This window comes from Mus caroli, chromosome 13, assembly GCF_900094665.2.
Source record: "Mus caroli chromosome 13, CAROLI_EIJ_v1.1, whole genome shotgun sequence".
NCBI lineage: Eukaryota > Metazoa > Chordata > Mammalia > Rodentia > Muridae > Mus > Mus caroli.
The window spans coordinates 58563536-58577019 of NC_034582.1; the positions used below are offsets into that span (position 1 = coordinate 58563536).

Genomic DNA, 13484 nt, shown 5'->3' on the forward strand with positions numbered 1-13484 from the left:
GGGGGGGGGGTTCTTGTTTTGTTCTGTCCTGTTAATGAGTTTATGAGATCCACATTCAGGTCCTCATGCTTTTAAACAAAGGGTTTTACCCATCGAGCCTTCTTTTCCAGCCCTAAGAACTGTAATTGTTTTTAATGTAATTTAATTCTTTCCTCTGTCCCATTTTATATATTAGAAAATTCAAGATGAAAGCAGCTGTTATATGGGAGAGACTCTGTTAGGAGCATCACACATGATACTGATGTATGTCTACTCAGAAGTCTGTAAGATCAACATTGTTGCACCCATTTTATAGATGAGGTGACTAATGAGTCCATCTAACTTGGAAGCCCCTGTTAATTAGTGCTTTGGGTTTGCAACACTTCCACAACTGAGACTTAATTGCGCTGATTCATTCAAAGGAGTGTCAACATGCCACTATATGGTCAGTTTCTTTGTTTGTTTTGACACAGTATTACCATGCATCCTAGGGTGGCCTTGGACTCTTGATCCTCTTGACTCCATGTTCCAAATGCTGAGATTACAGGTGTGACCACCACGTCTTGCTTTGTTTTCCTTATTCCTGTAACAAGAGATTGCCTATTGTTTTGTATGAGAAGGGGCTACTAATAGAATTATTGATTCTACTTAGTAATAAGGGGGACCTGCTTCCTCTTCTCTTCCACTTGTCATTGGAAGGGACAGGTGCTTGTTTGTAGTAGCTCAGATGGGCCACATCTCTCCTGGCTCCATCCAAGGACACTGAGTTCCTGTGGTTGTCAGAACAGGCGTTTCTATTATGATGTCACAACCCAGTTATTTGTGAGACCTTTGAAAGTTTACTTTGGTTCAAACTACCAGATAGGCTTTTGTCTTCAGAAAAAAGGTGGGGGTGGAGTCTGTGGAGGAATTAAAGATTACTGTTGTGCCTGCTTCATGCATCATCTCACTTCACCCTCAGTAAAGTGTGTGACTCTCACAGGCTCTGAGAAGTGGAGAGAGGGTATCTTGGTCTCAGTTTTCAGGGGCACCTTCCCCATTACACCTGGGCGTTGACCCAAGACAGTGAGGCCAGATTCACAGGATATCACAGAAAACAGTGACAGCTAGCTGGCTGCACTAGCCCATTTTCTGATGACCTTTAACCTCAGACAGCAAGGCAAAGAAGATAAGCAAAGCTAAAACAAACCACAGCAGTTGTATAATAGGTTAAAACTCATAACTAGGAAAGCAATGGACAATGTGGAGCTTGTTGACCACTTATTCACCTAGTATGTATGAGGCCTTGGATTCTGTGGGCAACTCAGAGAAGTGGGAGGGTCCTAGGAGTCTGTTAGTCTTATCGTCTGAGGTATAGAAGTATAAATTGTCTCTTGCACTTGGTCTCTTAGGGGTATCCATGATGCAAAGCTTTAATGTCCTGTAGAGCTTTTTCTTGTCTGACTGCTGAGCACAAAAGCTATGCTGTGTGTCGAGTGCCTGGGTTGATCTCTTCTAGAGAGAAGCTATGTTTGGTATCTAAAGAACAATGAGGGTGTGCTGCTTGGCTGATCAGTGTGGGATCAAGTTCACATTCCCCAGCATCCACACTCCCACCTCCACACACGGTTGGTGGAAGCAGAGCAAGGAAGGGCAGGTCCTTTTTACCCTGGAGAGATGTGAGCTCTGGCTTTCCTAATATGGACACAGCTGGGCCTGGGGAGCATTAAACATTGATTTAATCCACGACTGGAGGAACGTCCCAGGAAGAAGAAATGGATTAATAACCAATCAGCACAGGCCCTTCCCCTTGTTTTCCCAGGGCACCTCCTTCTATGGAGCTAACTGTTTGGTGAACAAACACCCTGGAAACTGGCTTTCTATCATAATTATTTGTATTAGAGTTAGCAACCCTCCAAGGTGGTAGACTTTACTTTCCTCTGTGTGTGTGAAGGAGAGATTTTTATAATGCTTGCTAATAGAGATGATTCAGGCACAGTCTTCTGTTTGTAAATTGCAAGTTATTTAAGTTCCTTTTAAAGGCCCGATGACCAGCAATCTCTTCTGAGTGGGAAATTTTATAAAAGAATAGATTTTCTGGGGTCATAGACTTCTTATACAGCCCTTCCTTCACAGGCACATGGGGCAGTGGCACATCCACTCACACACACACACTTCTGCACACCTTGGCACATGGGGCAGCGGCACAGACACATGCACACACTTCTGCACACCATACCATGCCATGCCAAATCCCACCCCATGAAATGAAGGGAAAGTATCCACATGTGCTGCTGGCTTTCCAGCTAGTAAAATACCATCAGACAATATATGTGTGTTTGTGCCTTTGGGGAGATGTTTGTCATTAATTCTCCCAGCATGCATGCATGAGGGTGTGTGTGTGTGTGTGTGTTTTCTAATCAAGGGAACCCATTTGGCCTGAGCAGGCTACCCACAACTTAAGGAAGTCAGCCAGCATGGCTACTCTTGAATGAAGCAATCCCTTTGTACATAGCAAAGGGTCTTCTCCACTGGAATAGGCCTCCTCCCTGATTCTAGGCTAGATCTGTAATCAGACCATGGGAAGTGATGCCTTCTGTAGACAGTGCTCTAGGCCAACACTAAACCAGCACCCCCCAGCCCCCCGAAGACACGTGTTAAGGTCTTTGTGCAAGACCCAGAATTGTATTAACTATGAATCTCAAGGGTATTCCTTGCTTCTTCATGGGAGGGCCATTGAAATCCTATATTGTTTAAGTCTTTTTGTAGGTTTGTTTATTCATGTCCTTAGTTTATTCCTAAATACAAGTGATGGGAAATGCTCCCTGTGTCAGCCCAACAGTCCATCCTCTTCATCGCCATGTCTCCCTTCTTTCTGCCCATGGAAACTTGCTGTCATAGAGCACAATACCCTCTGTGTTATTGGCCTTCAAAGTTAGATGCCTCCTAAATATCTATAATTTTTTGGTAGCTATTACATATAGGACATCATTAAAAACACCCAAATTAGTGTTTCTCAGCACTGTTAGCACATTGAAATTACTGAAAAAGAGGACATTAAGATGACTCTGAGGCACAAATCATAGAGAGCCCGAAATGTTAAGATTTGTAACACCCTTACCCCAACACTCACTTCATATCAACACATCCCCTCACACCACACACATACACACACACACACACACACACACACACACACACACACATTGTGAGACACATACATGGTGATTCTCAAAGAGGATTTAGAGGTAGGAACTGCAGATGGAAAGCCCCTGTATGTGATTTAGTATTTCGCCTGTGATGACCCTTTAAGGTTATCGTGTCTATGAGTAAATGTCAAGGTCACATGAAGAATTACAATCAGGGGCTGGGGAGATGACACACTCAATAAAATGTCTGCCATGCAAGTGTGATGACCTGAATTTGATCCACAGAACAGGTATAACAAAGACCAGGGGGAGGCAAGGCAGCCAGACTGTGGCCACCTTGTCAAGCTTCAGCCCAATGAGAGACCCTGTTTCAGAAACTAAAGTGAATAGTTCTCAAGGGACAGCACCCAGGATTGACCTATTGCCTCAATGTTGACGTGCACACATGCATGCACATCTGCACACACACATCCATACACTAAAAAACAAAAAAAACAAAAAAACTACAGCCATACTTATGGTGAAGAATATATGATAATGTCTCTTATAGCAGATGTTATGGGGTTGGGTTACATTTTGTGGTCTGTAATTTGACCTGGGATTAATCATATCCATAAAATAAACAAGAGTTTTAAAGGGACATGGTCACAGTGGATGTTCCATTCAGAACTTAAGGGCCAGGTTATATGAAGTGATAAAGGCACTGAAATTACCTAAGACCCATTGTCTCCATTCTTAAGCAGTGACCCCAAGAGGCATAGGCAGAGCAGCTTAAGTGTCTAGTGCTGTGTAAACTGCTTCTGTTGATAGTGAGCTGTTCTGGTTTTCTACCAGTTACAAGGTTCTTGAGATCTCTGATAGCTGGCACTTCAGAACACCTTTCCTCTGGCCTTGATATCATTAAACTGGTCAACATTTTCTTCTCTCCTCTCCTCTCCTCGCCTCGCCTCGCCTTTCCTCGCCTCGCCTTGCCTCTTCTCTTCTCTCTCTTTCCTTCCTTCCTTCTTTTCCTCCTCCTCCTCTTCCTCCTTCTTGAATGGATGAGTGCTCAGCTGCATGTACACCTGCATGCCAGAAGAGGGCATCAGATCCCTTTATAGATGGTCATAAACAACCATGTGGGTGCTGGGAATGAACTCAGAACCTCTGGAAGAGTAGTCAGTGTTCTTAAGCACTGACTTGTCTCTCTAGCCCTATGGTCAACATTCTTATGACACCTCTGTGGTACATATGCGGTATTATCTTTACTGTTGTTGTTTCTTAGTATTTTCTCTGAACTTCATAATGAACATAACCATATGGCTTTAGCATTCACATGTAACTTCCAAGTGTTGTATTAATGCAGAGAAATGCTGGAAACATGACATTTTCCAGCTCACCAAGGAGAAATGCAAATTAAAGTGGAAAGAAAGTAAAACCCAATACTTTTATTTATTCAGACCTCTCCTGCTCAAAATGGAGTTAAGGCAGCTTCCAAAACAGAATGGTAGAACTTGGCAGGAAGATGGGCAAGGAGCTTAGTTAATATCCAGCAAACTGTCCCTGAGTTCCTGTCCTGGCTAAGGAGGACCCCAAAACTCCATGTCATGAGAAGGATGACAAGAAACGAGGTGCCTTTATCTGACCATTCCTGACATTGGTACCAGAGAGAAGTAAAACTGAGTGAGGGAAGAAAGAGCCAGGTCCCTGTCAGCATAGCAGTGGATTTATAGGGCCTTTTCTCTTGCTCCCCCCCCCCCCCAAAGGTGGATGTCATCTCAGCAGATCTACATGGTAAGAGGTCATGCCTAGTGCACAGGAAGATGGAGTCCTTCACAGGGCCAGCTTTATAGAGGTCTGACTGGACCCAAGCATGAACTCAGCCACATCCCCCACCCCTCCCCGGGAGAAGTTTCATCATCCATAGTCTGGGAAATGGGAAATGGGCGTGAGCTTGTGGTAGGTGTGATTGTTTTGTTTTGTGTTGGTTTTTTTTTTTTTTGGTTGTTGTTGTTAGCACAGCACCATTAGCCTCCCTCAGCTCCTTAGCGAGGATCATGAGCTTACAGCAAAGAGCACAGTCCAGTAGAGGAGCCCTTGGCTAGGGTCCATGTGCCCAGGCTCAGCCCTTAGTGCTAAAGTACAGGAGAAGCGGACAGCAGCATCTTACACACTGTCCACTAGCCTGGGCTCAGCAGAGCATTCTGGGTAGCATTGATGAGGTCAGGGCAGCATTTACAAACAGGAAAACATCAATCTGGGCAGGGAGCTAAGCCTGCCGTAGCCCACCCGGTGTGATCCATACTTCTGTCCTGAAAATTGGGCTGCAGGATTATATCCACCCGACAGGGCTGAAATCTCCCTCAGAAAGAAACTAAGGCCTCCATCATAGCACCGATGAAGAAGACAATAACAGTATGCTTTCTTCTAAACTCAGAGAAAACAAAGGTGTGTTACATTCAGTCAAAATTTAAAGCTATAACACTCGGTCAGGGTCAGTTTTAATTCTGACTTGTTCCTGTTGCTTTGTCTATAGGTAACTATATCTGCAGACCCTGCAGACACCCGCTGTCCTGCTGTTTTGTTTTGTTTTATTCTGTTGCTCAGACTGCCCTAGAACTCACAATCCTGCAACAGTCTCTCCAGTGCTGATGCTATAAGCCTGGCATAGGTTAGTAACAGAGCCCTTAGACCCCTTGGGAGCCAAAGTCCTTGGCTTCTCTCTACAGATGGTTCTCCCTTGCCTTTGCCCAGGGGAGCATAATTTGCTGTCTGCTGGAATAATTAAAGGGCTCCCTATGTTTGCCCTACAGGGCTTCCTGTGGACTCTCCTCCTCATTCTTCTGTGTTATGCTTCGTTCACCAAATAGAAGCAGGAAGAGAGCACCCACCCTATCAGTAGGAGATTGGCATCAGGACCCTTTTCCCGTGAGAGAATAACTTCCTCTTCCACTAAAAAAAAAAAAAAAGATTGAAAGAGAAAACCAAAAAATACTTTCTCTGTGAAAATAAGCTCCAGTTTCTGTATTTAGCAGGGCTTTTGTTTAAAAGCAATGGCATTTCCTTAGGCTCTGAATTTTTCTTTGACTGTTATGAACTGCTTTGACAAAAAGTTTCTTAGAAAAACTTCCTTTCCAAACATGCCTGTCAACTAGCTGAGGCATTTAAAGAGATATAATTCAAACATAAAACAGTCCGTTTTTAAAGGATATCTTGAGAGTACATTTGTCACTCTGGAGTATGCTAGACTATCTGTCCCTGACTGCACAATGTGTTTAAAGGTTTCTCCATAGTGTACTGACATTTGTGATAACTCATAAGCAAGAAAGGATTTAAGTAAACACCAGAGAAATTTATTCAGGTTGTGTTGAACAATAAGAACATTAATTTTTCTAGTGTTACATCCTTCATTCTGGGTTAAATTCAGCCCTCAGCGCCAAGATGTAATTTGAATTAGTGGTATATAGGGACCTTTTATTTTTAATTTTTGTTTTTTAAGTCATTTTAGAAATGTGTCCCTCTTTGTTTTCTTCAAATGTAAAAGTCTGTGTTTTTCACAAATGGTGATATTCCAGCAGTTAGAGAAAGTGGAGTTAATTAGAGACATAATCATTATGAGATTAAGCCACCCTTAAACTGGATACTGTGTGTTCCTCTGTCCCTGTCTACTTGTATTTAATTTAAATAAAATTTTATTACATTTATTTATTTATTACTGTATGAGTGTGTGCCAGACAAGTGCCATGGAAGGAGTGTATCGTTGCTCCTCTCCTTCCACCATGTAGACCCTGAGGACTGAACTAAGGTCATCAGCTTAGGAGCAGGGGCTTTCATCCACTGAACTCCCTCTCTAGCTCCCCTTCACTGTTAAGATATTGAATATCTGTTATGTGTTAGGCCATGTTTTAATGTCTAGACAAAAATCAAGAAAAACAAACAAACAGGATAGTGCCATTCCAGGAGCTTAAAGTATCATCAGGGATATATATATATTTAATCAGTTAATAATAAAAAAATAATAAAAATAAATAGCAAGGTGGCAAGATGGCTTCGCAGGTTGAAGGTGATTGCTGCAAAGCTGACAGCCTAAACTTTATCTCATATCCCACGAGGTAGGAGAGACCTGACTTGCATATTATCTTCTGTCTCTACACACATGACATGCATGTGTACACACACACACACACACACAACACATACTTCGCCCCACATACATACCCACATGGTAGATTAAAAATTAATAGCCATAAAAATTGTGCCGTACTGAGTAAGCCTAATATAAGATGAGGGTTTGATTTCAGTTTAACACTGGCTCTTCAGACATACGAAATGCAAAGTGCAAGTGCATTTTATAAAATATGCAATGGTGTGAGATACGTGCTTTCAAGATCTGAAACTTAACCCTGCTCTAATAATGAGGCCTCAGTGATAGAGTTGGCAAAAGATGATACAAGCAGGGTGCTTTTAGAATACTGGAGAATATTGGATTTTGAGCTGGATAGTGAGGAGAAACCTTTCAGACATGATACATAGGTAGAAGCCAGGGGCAGGCCATGTGTTTCCAGTAAAGCAAAGGGATGGGATTGTAATTTCCTTTGGAAAGACTCTCATGGCTTCTCTATAGAAAGGACTGTGGGGCAAGGGAACACATTAGGGGACCACTCAGTCTAAGTCAGTGTCCCTGTGCACTCCCAGTGCTGGGCAGGGCTGAAAGGGGCTGTTGATGAGGGCCAGAGCTCTAGATTTTGGTTCCTAAGATATTACCAGTGGCTCTGTGGGGGTTGTGGATTTGAGAACAGTTTCACATACACGTGTGATTTGAGATTACAATGAAATGAAAATTGTAGGACCAAGGGGGGGGGCAGACGGGGGGAAGCCTTTCAATGCTTTAAATTCTATCCAGCTATAACAAGTTCTTATAAATGTCTGTGTACAACTTAATTCGCAATAGTTACCTTTCTTACTAATAACAAACTCTTGGCGTTGGACTCCTTATGTTAGTGTTCCTAAGGGTGGTAAACACCCAAGGGGAAAAATTAATGATCAAAGGCAGTGTCTGCCAGGGTGGATGTATATTGATTGATTCTGGAATTGTGAGTAGCAGGAAGCTTCAATAGTTCAAAGTTATCTTTCTCTTTAAAATTAAGTAGATTTCTGCATGTTGTTGATAATTTTTACCTATTTATGTGTGTGTGCTTCCCTGCTTTCCAAAGCATTACATATTTCTATGCATTCCCCTTAAAGCAGGGTAAAGTTGGATGTGATGGTTGTACCTGTATGTAAGACCGCTTAATATACGTAAGATACTTAGCAAATGAACATGCATTTTTGTACCTGGATAGTGAGGTACAGAACTGACTGCATCCACTTACATTCTAGAGTTTTGTTGTTTTTGTTTGGTTTACATTTCTGGAAATACAAACACTGCTAAGAATCCCCTACACAAGCAGGCCTGTTGTCTATTTTAGGACATAGCCATCTTTAGTGGCCACACGAGGGTCTGGCTGTGCTTGGGAATGGAGGGTACAATAAAGTTTTCCATTCTGATGTCTCATTAAGCAGCTCCTCTTTGTGTAAAGTACTCCATGGCGAAGTTGCTTCTATTTAAAGGCCGGAGTTTGATCTTGCCTTTGATCTAAACCTTTTGATCTTGAAAGAAGGATGGAGTAGCAATAAAGAGGACCCGGCAGACTTTTTTTTTTTTTTTTTTAAGAAATGTGATAAAGTTAAAGGGCAGCAGAGTCAGCCTCTCCTCAGGCCTGGCTGGCACAGAGGGACAGAGGTACATGGGGCGAGTCCATCCTTAACTGTGGAACAGGAGGGTCCCCCTTCCAGGTGCTTGGTGACACGTGAACACTGGACTCCCTAGGTCACCTGCCACCTTGGTGGTGCTGACAGAAAACTTACTTTCCCTCGGAATCCTGAGCTCAGGGTCCCTCCATTCCGTAACCCGAGCCTCTGTCTAGACCCGGGGGCGTGTTGTGTTCGTGGGTAGATGGATGAATGCATGGATGGATGGATAGATGGATGGGTGGGTGGTTGGGTGGATCTGTGGGGCGAGGCGCGTCGGGGCACAGGTTAAGGCAGAGGGTGCTTTCCGAGAACAATAACAGCCAGGACCTGGGAGCCTACACCTTTAAGGCAGGCCCCGCCCCGCCCGCGCCCGCCGGCCCGCGGGCCCGCCTGCTCGCCCGCCCGCCCCCGCCGAGGTGTCGCGCTTGTGGCGCTGGGCTCGGTGAACTTGACTTGTTCTCCCCACAGGCGCTGCAGGAGGAGCCCAAGGCCGAGGACTGCTCGCCTAGTAGGCTCGCACAGCAAGTAGGCTCCGAGGTAAGTACAGCGGGCAGAGGTGGCAGCAGCGCCGGCTGCTCAGGTGAGGCGGACCCCCGTACCTCGGCCTGCTTGAAATGCTGTTGGGTTTTGACTTCAGGTGGCGAAATGGATTCGAGTCAACCGCAGACCCCGAAAACGCAAACGAGGGAAGCGAGAAGCCGCCTTTGAAAAGGTAGGAGGCCCTGGAGGGTGCTGCTGGGAGGAGCTCCTGTGTGCTGCTGAGCCCAAGATTCAGTCTCCGCTAGAACAGCGTTTGGGGAGTTTGTGCTTTCCAGCAAGAAAGCTTTACTTGTGTGGGAAACAGATAAACAGCGGGGTCCACCTTGACCCGGATGGGGGGGCCTGTCACGTGCTCCGTACACTGCAGAGGTGCCTCGAGAAAGGAAAGCTTCCAGGCAGACATCCACAGGCAGGCATCGGCACATGGGCCCACACAGCCAACCCCTATCAGGAATCCTGTGGGAACTGGAGACCGGCAGTGTGAGAAGTGGGCAGCTTCAGACACGCCAGGACCAATTTTCCTTTTTGCTCAGCATTTTTCCTCCTGAATTTGGAATTTTAATAGTTACTTTGTAGACCTTGCTCGCTGCTTCCTGTTGTGAATGCATGGGGTTGAAACTTGTGATAATTTGAAATCAGGTGAGTAGCCCATTAGCCCTTTTTCTTACTTACTGAAAAGGGGGCAAATGTTAATGACATGTTTTGGTTTTGTCAATTTTGCTTAAATATACTTTTGCAGTTGGGCGGGCAGGAAGGTAGTTATTGCACTAAGGGACTAAAATAGCGGTGTGTTGTTCTGCTGCTGGGATAGATGATGAATCACTGGGCTCTGAAGCCAAATCCTTGCTGATAACTATGCTACCAGCTCCTGTGTTGCCTTAGTATGGGCATTGAGCGTCTGAGAACATGCACAGAGCTCACGGTAATGGTGATGTGAAGTTTCAGTATGCACTTGAGGGCACTTGGGGCCACTCAGAAGAGACCAGGCAAAAGAATGAGCTAGGCATATTGCTGGGGACATGCAAGGGGCTCAAATTATGTGAGAAGTGCTTCCCCTCCCAGCCTTGTAAAGAGCAAGCTGTGTGTGTCAACTAAGTTAACAGTGCTAAGAAACCAACTCTTAAACTTAGGGCTTTGGAGTCGTACCTCAGATGCTATGGCAGGTTGTGATTGTTCTCTCACAATTTAGGTGGCTTTAAGAGGTTTATGACTAATGAATGAGATCATAAAATAGCTAAAGAATGAAAACATGGTATGCCTAGCACTTGAACAAATGTTTGTAGGTATAATTATTAAGCAAGAAATAAGATCAGCCACATATGAAATAGGAGGAGGCATTATCGAGTGCTTGGTATTTCCACTACCAAAATCTGAAGCGGTAACTGTCTCTAAGAATTGGGGAGGCAAAAACAATGGAGGCCTCCATCTTCTAGTACAGTGGCAGCTCTCCCCCAACCATCCCTTCATTGTGCCCAGATAGGCCCACTGGAAAAGCCGCCTCTGACTTTCTTCCTAGACAATGTGGGTAGTGGTTTTAAAGAACTTGAAGCTGAATTGGATGGCCTTCCCTTCTAGGAGTGCAAGGACATCTGGTGTGCCCAGAGATATGTGTTTGTGTGGTATCCCCACTTCTTTTTCCCAGGCCAGCCCAACAGGCACTTTACCTGTCACACCTGGGAGAAGTGTCTGACAAGGAAGGCAGGCACTGTGCAGGGCCAGGTGAACAGTCAGATCTGTGACCCAAGGGCATTAGAGTGTAACCTGAAAGGCACAGGACCTAGGGGATCACTGAGGTGAGCATTCAAGCCAAGTCTGGTGCTAGGACTTGATCCTGTTGCTGGGGGGCCTTGAAGTAGGTCGCTCACTGTTGATTCTGATAAGTTGCTGAGCCGGGCTTGTACCTTAATACCCAGCACTCAAGAGGCAAAGGCGTGAGTTTAAGGCTAGTCTAGTCTGCATAGTTTCAGGACAGCCAGGGCTGTGTAAAGAGATCTGTCTCAAAATAAAATAAAAAGGAAAACAAAATTTGAAATGTCTGCTGGGCCACAAGCAAGTTAACACATGTCCTTTCTGTGCCCCACTGTGCATGTGTCTGTGTTCACTGGTCTAGCAAGACCAATAAGAGTGTCCATGTCAGGCATGCATGTTCTAGACCTAGCTGTTGTCTGCCCCTTTGTCTTCTTTGTCCTTGCCCTCTCCCCTGATGACCAGATGTCCTCTCTCCATGTCCTCCATTCCTCAAATGTCCCCTACTTGAGGCTCTCAGAAGTCAACCCAGATCAGACCAAACTGGACTTGACTAGGTGGATCTGGCCGAATGGTCTGTGGACTAGATCCCAGTGACTTCGGCTAAGTGGCCGGTACTAACTATGCAAGGACTGCAACGTTTTCCTTCCATGGGTGGAGGCGGCTCTTACTGCCTGGTAAAAACAGAACTGTCGGGATAACTTGAGAAAGGAAAACAGCCACGGCAGGCAGCAGGCCAGGCTCTGAGCTGTGTGGAAAGAATGCCATTTTATGGGAAACATTTTGTTTTCCCCTTAAAGAAATCGTCTCAGGCACTAAATGGTGGGCATAGTCTGATGGAGCTTGAAATATTAGCTGAGAGTTTGAGCCAGAAAAGCAGTGCAGTCTGCCTGTGAAGTCTGAGCTGTGAAGAAGCAAACGGAACAAGTTGAGTGACTTTGCCACCTCACCCTGTGAGTGACTGGAGTGTTTTCCCGACTGCTCTGGCCTCATGTCCTGTCTCTCTCTGGCCATTCCTGTTATCAGGAAGCCATCTTTAAGGACTTTATGTACCCATCTGAAGGACCATCATTCTTCATTCTCCCTTTTGCATCTCCACAGGATATCCCTTGACATCCGTTTCCATGTTGTCCTAGCTTCCTATCTCTGCCGTGGCTATAACCAGATTACCTCAAGCCCGTGTCCTCTCTACTGCTCCTGGAATGTTTCTCACCCACTCTGATGTTCTTCCTTTCTCTGTTACTTCAAATGCTTGTTATTTAGTCTGAGTAAATTTGGCTACAAAAAACCGAGAATGTGCATAGCACGCAGACTACAGTCCTGGGCTAGCTCTGTGGGGCTGGCTAAGCTGTGATTCCAACAGTGAGAAGAGTGTGTGTGTGTGTGTGTGTGTGTGTGTGTGTGCACGCGTGCGCGCGTGTGTGCGCAAGTGTGCTTGTGTTAACAGTAATAGCTTTTGCTACATGATCTATTATTGACTTTGGAAGAACACATTAACTTTTAAACATAAATTGTGTATCACTGTTATACAGTAAGAATTAATATTTTAAGGTATGTACATGAAAATAGAGTTTAGATAACTTCATTATTCTAAGAACTAAAATATATAACACAATAGCACATTATGCAATGGTATATTTTAAAGACAATGCACTTGGAGTTTAAAGAAAACTCTACTGTAAGATTCAAAAGACTCCGACTTCTTGGTTACTGCACATTTAATAACTTAGAGAAAACCCCCTTTGCCATTTCCATTTTAGCCTCTGTGTGCATGCTGAGATCAGAAGTATTCATAGGCTGGCTTTCCAGCCACTGGGGTGACTCACAAGGCATCCTCTGTGTCTGATGTATCTGAAGCAAAGGTCCAGAGGGTGGTGAACCAGCCTTTGTGAGTCATAGTGTCACCGAGAGCCGACACTGTTGACTTCTGCCACAATTTGGAGCTTACAATTTTCTGAAACTCATAGTGATGTGTCCAGGTTAAATATAAAGACTGAACAGGAGAGTGAGGCACATGGGCCCAAGCTATTCATGGCCAACAGCGGCAAGTAGTCAGCTCTGTCTCTTCTCGTTCTGATAAAAGGCTAAAGTTTGGAGCAATTTAATCTGTTTTAACAATACCTTTCTTATTACACACTTGACTTGGAGCCACAAAAGCAGTGGTAATCTCTGTTGGGGTAATAATGCCTGATGACTTTTAAGTCTGTGAATTCAAGGAGGTCTACATGCTCTTTACTCCTTTGAGACGCAGTGTGCACTTGCTACACTTCTGCCGTGTGTGTGTGTGTGTGTGTGTGTGTGTGTGTGTGTGTGTGTGTG

At 44.6% G+C, this 13484-nt stretch overlaps 1 protein-coding gene across 12 annotated transcripts in view; it reads left to right on the forward strand.

Moving 5' to 3' along the window:
* The window catches only part of Aopep (aminopeptidase O (putative)), a 317543-nt gene that overhangs the window by 245789 nt on the left and 58270 nt on the right, over positions 1-13484 (forward strand). For 11 of the 12 annotated variants that reach the window (XR_003834640.1, XR_003834638.1, XR_003834639.1 and 8 more), the window contains 2 exons: positions 9348-9416; positions 9517-9591. Coding sequence is in view for 9 of the 12 variants with exons in the window: in XM_029468263.1 (XP_029324123.1) it covers positions 9348-9416; positions 9517-9591 (144 nt within the window). In the remaining 3 variants the exon portion in view is untranslated. Of the gene's footprint in view, positions 1-9347; positions 9417-9516; positions 9592-9984; positions 10059-13484 lie in introns of all 12 variants that reach the window. The other variant, XM_021179926.2, reaches the window with a different exon arrangement.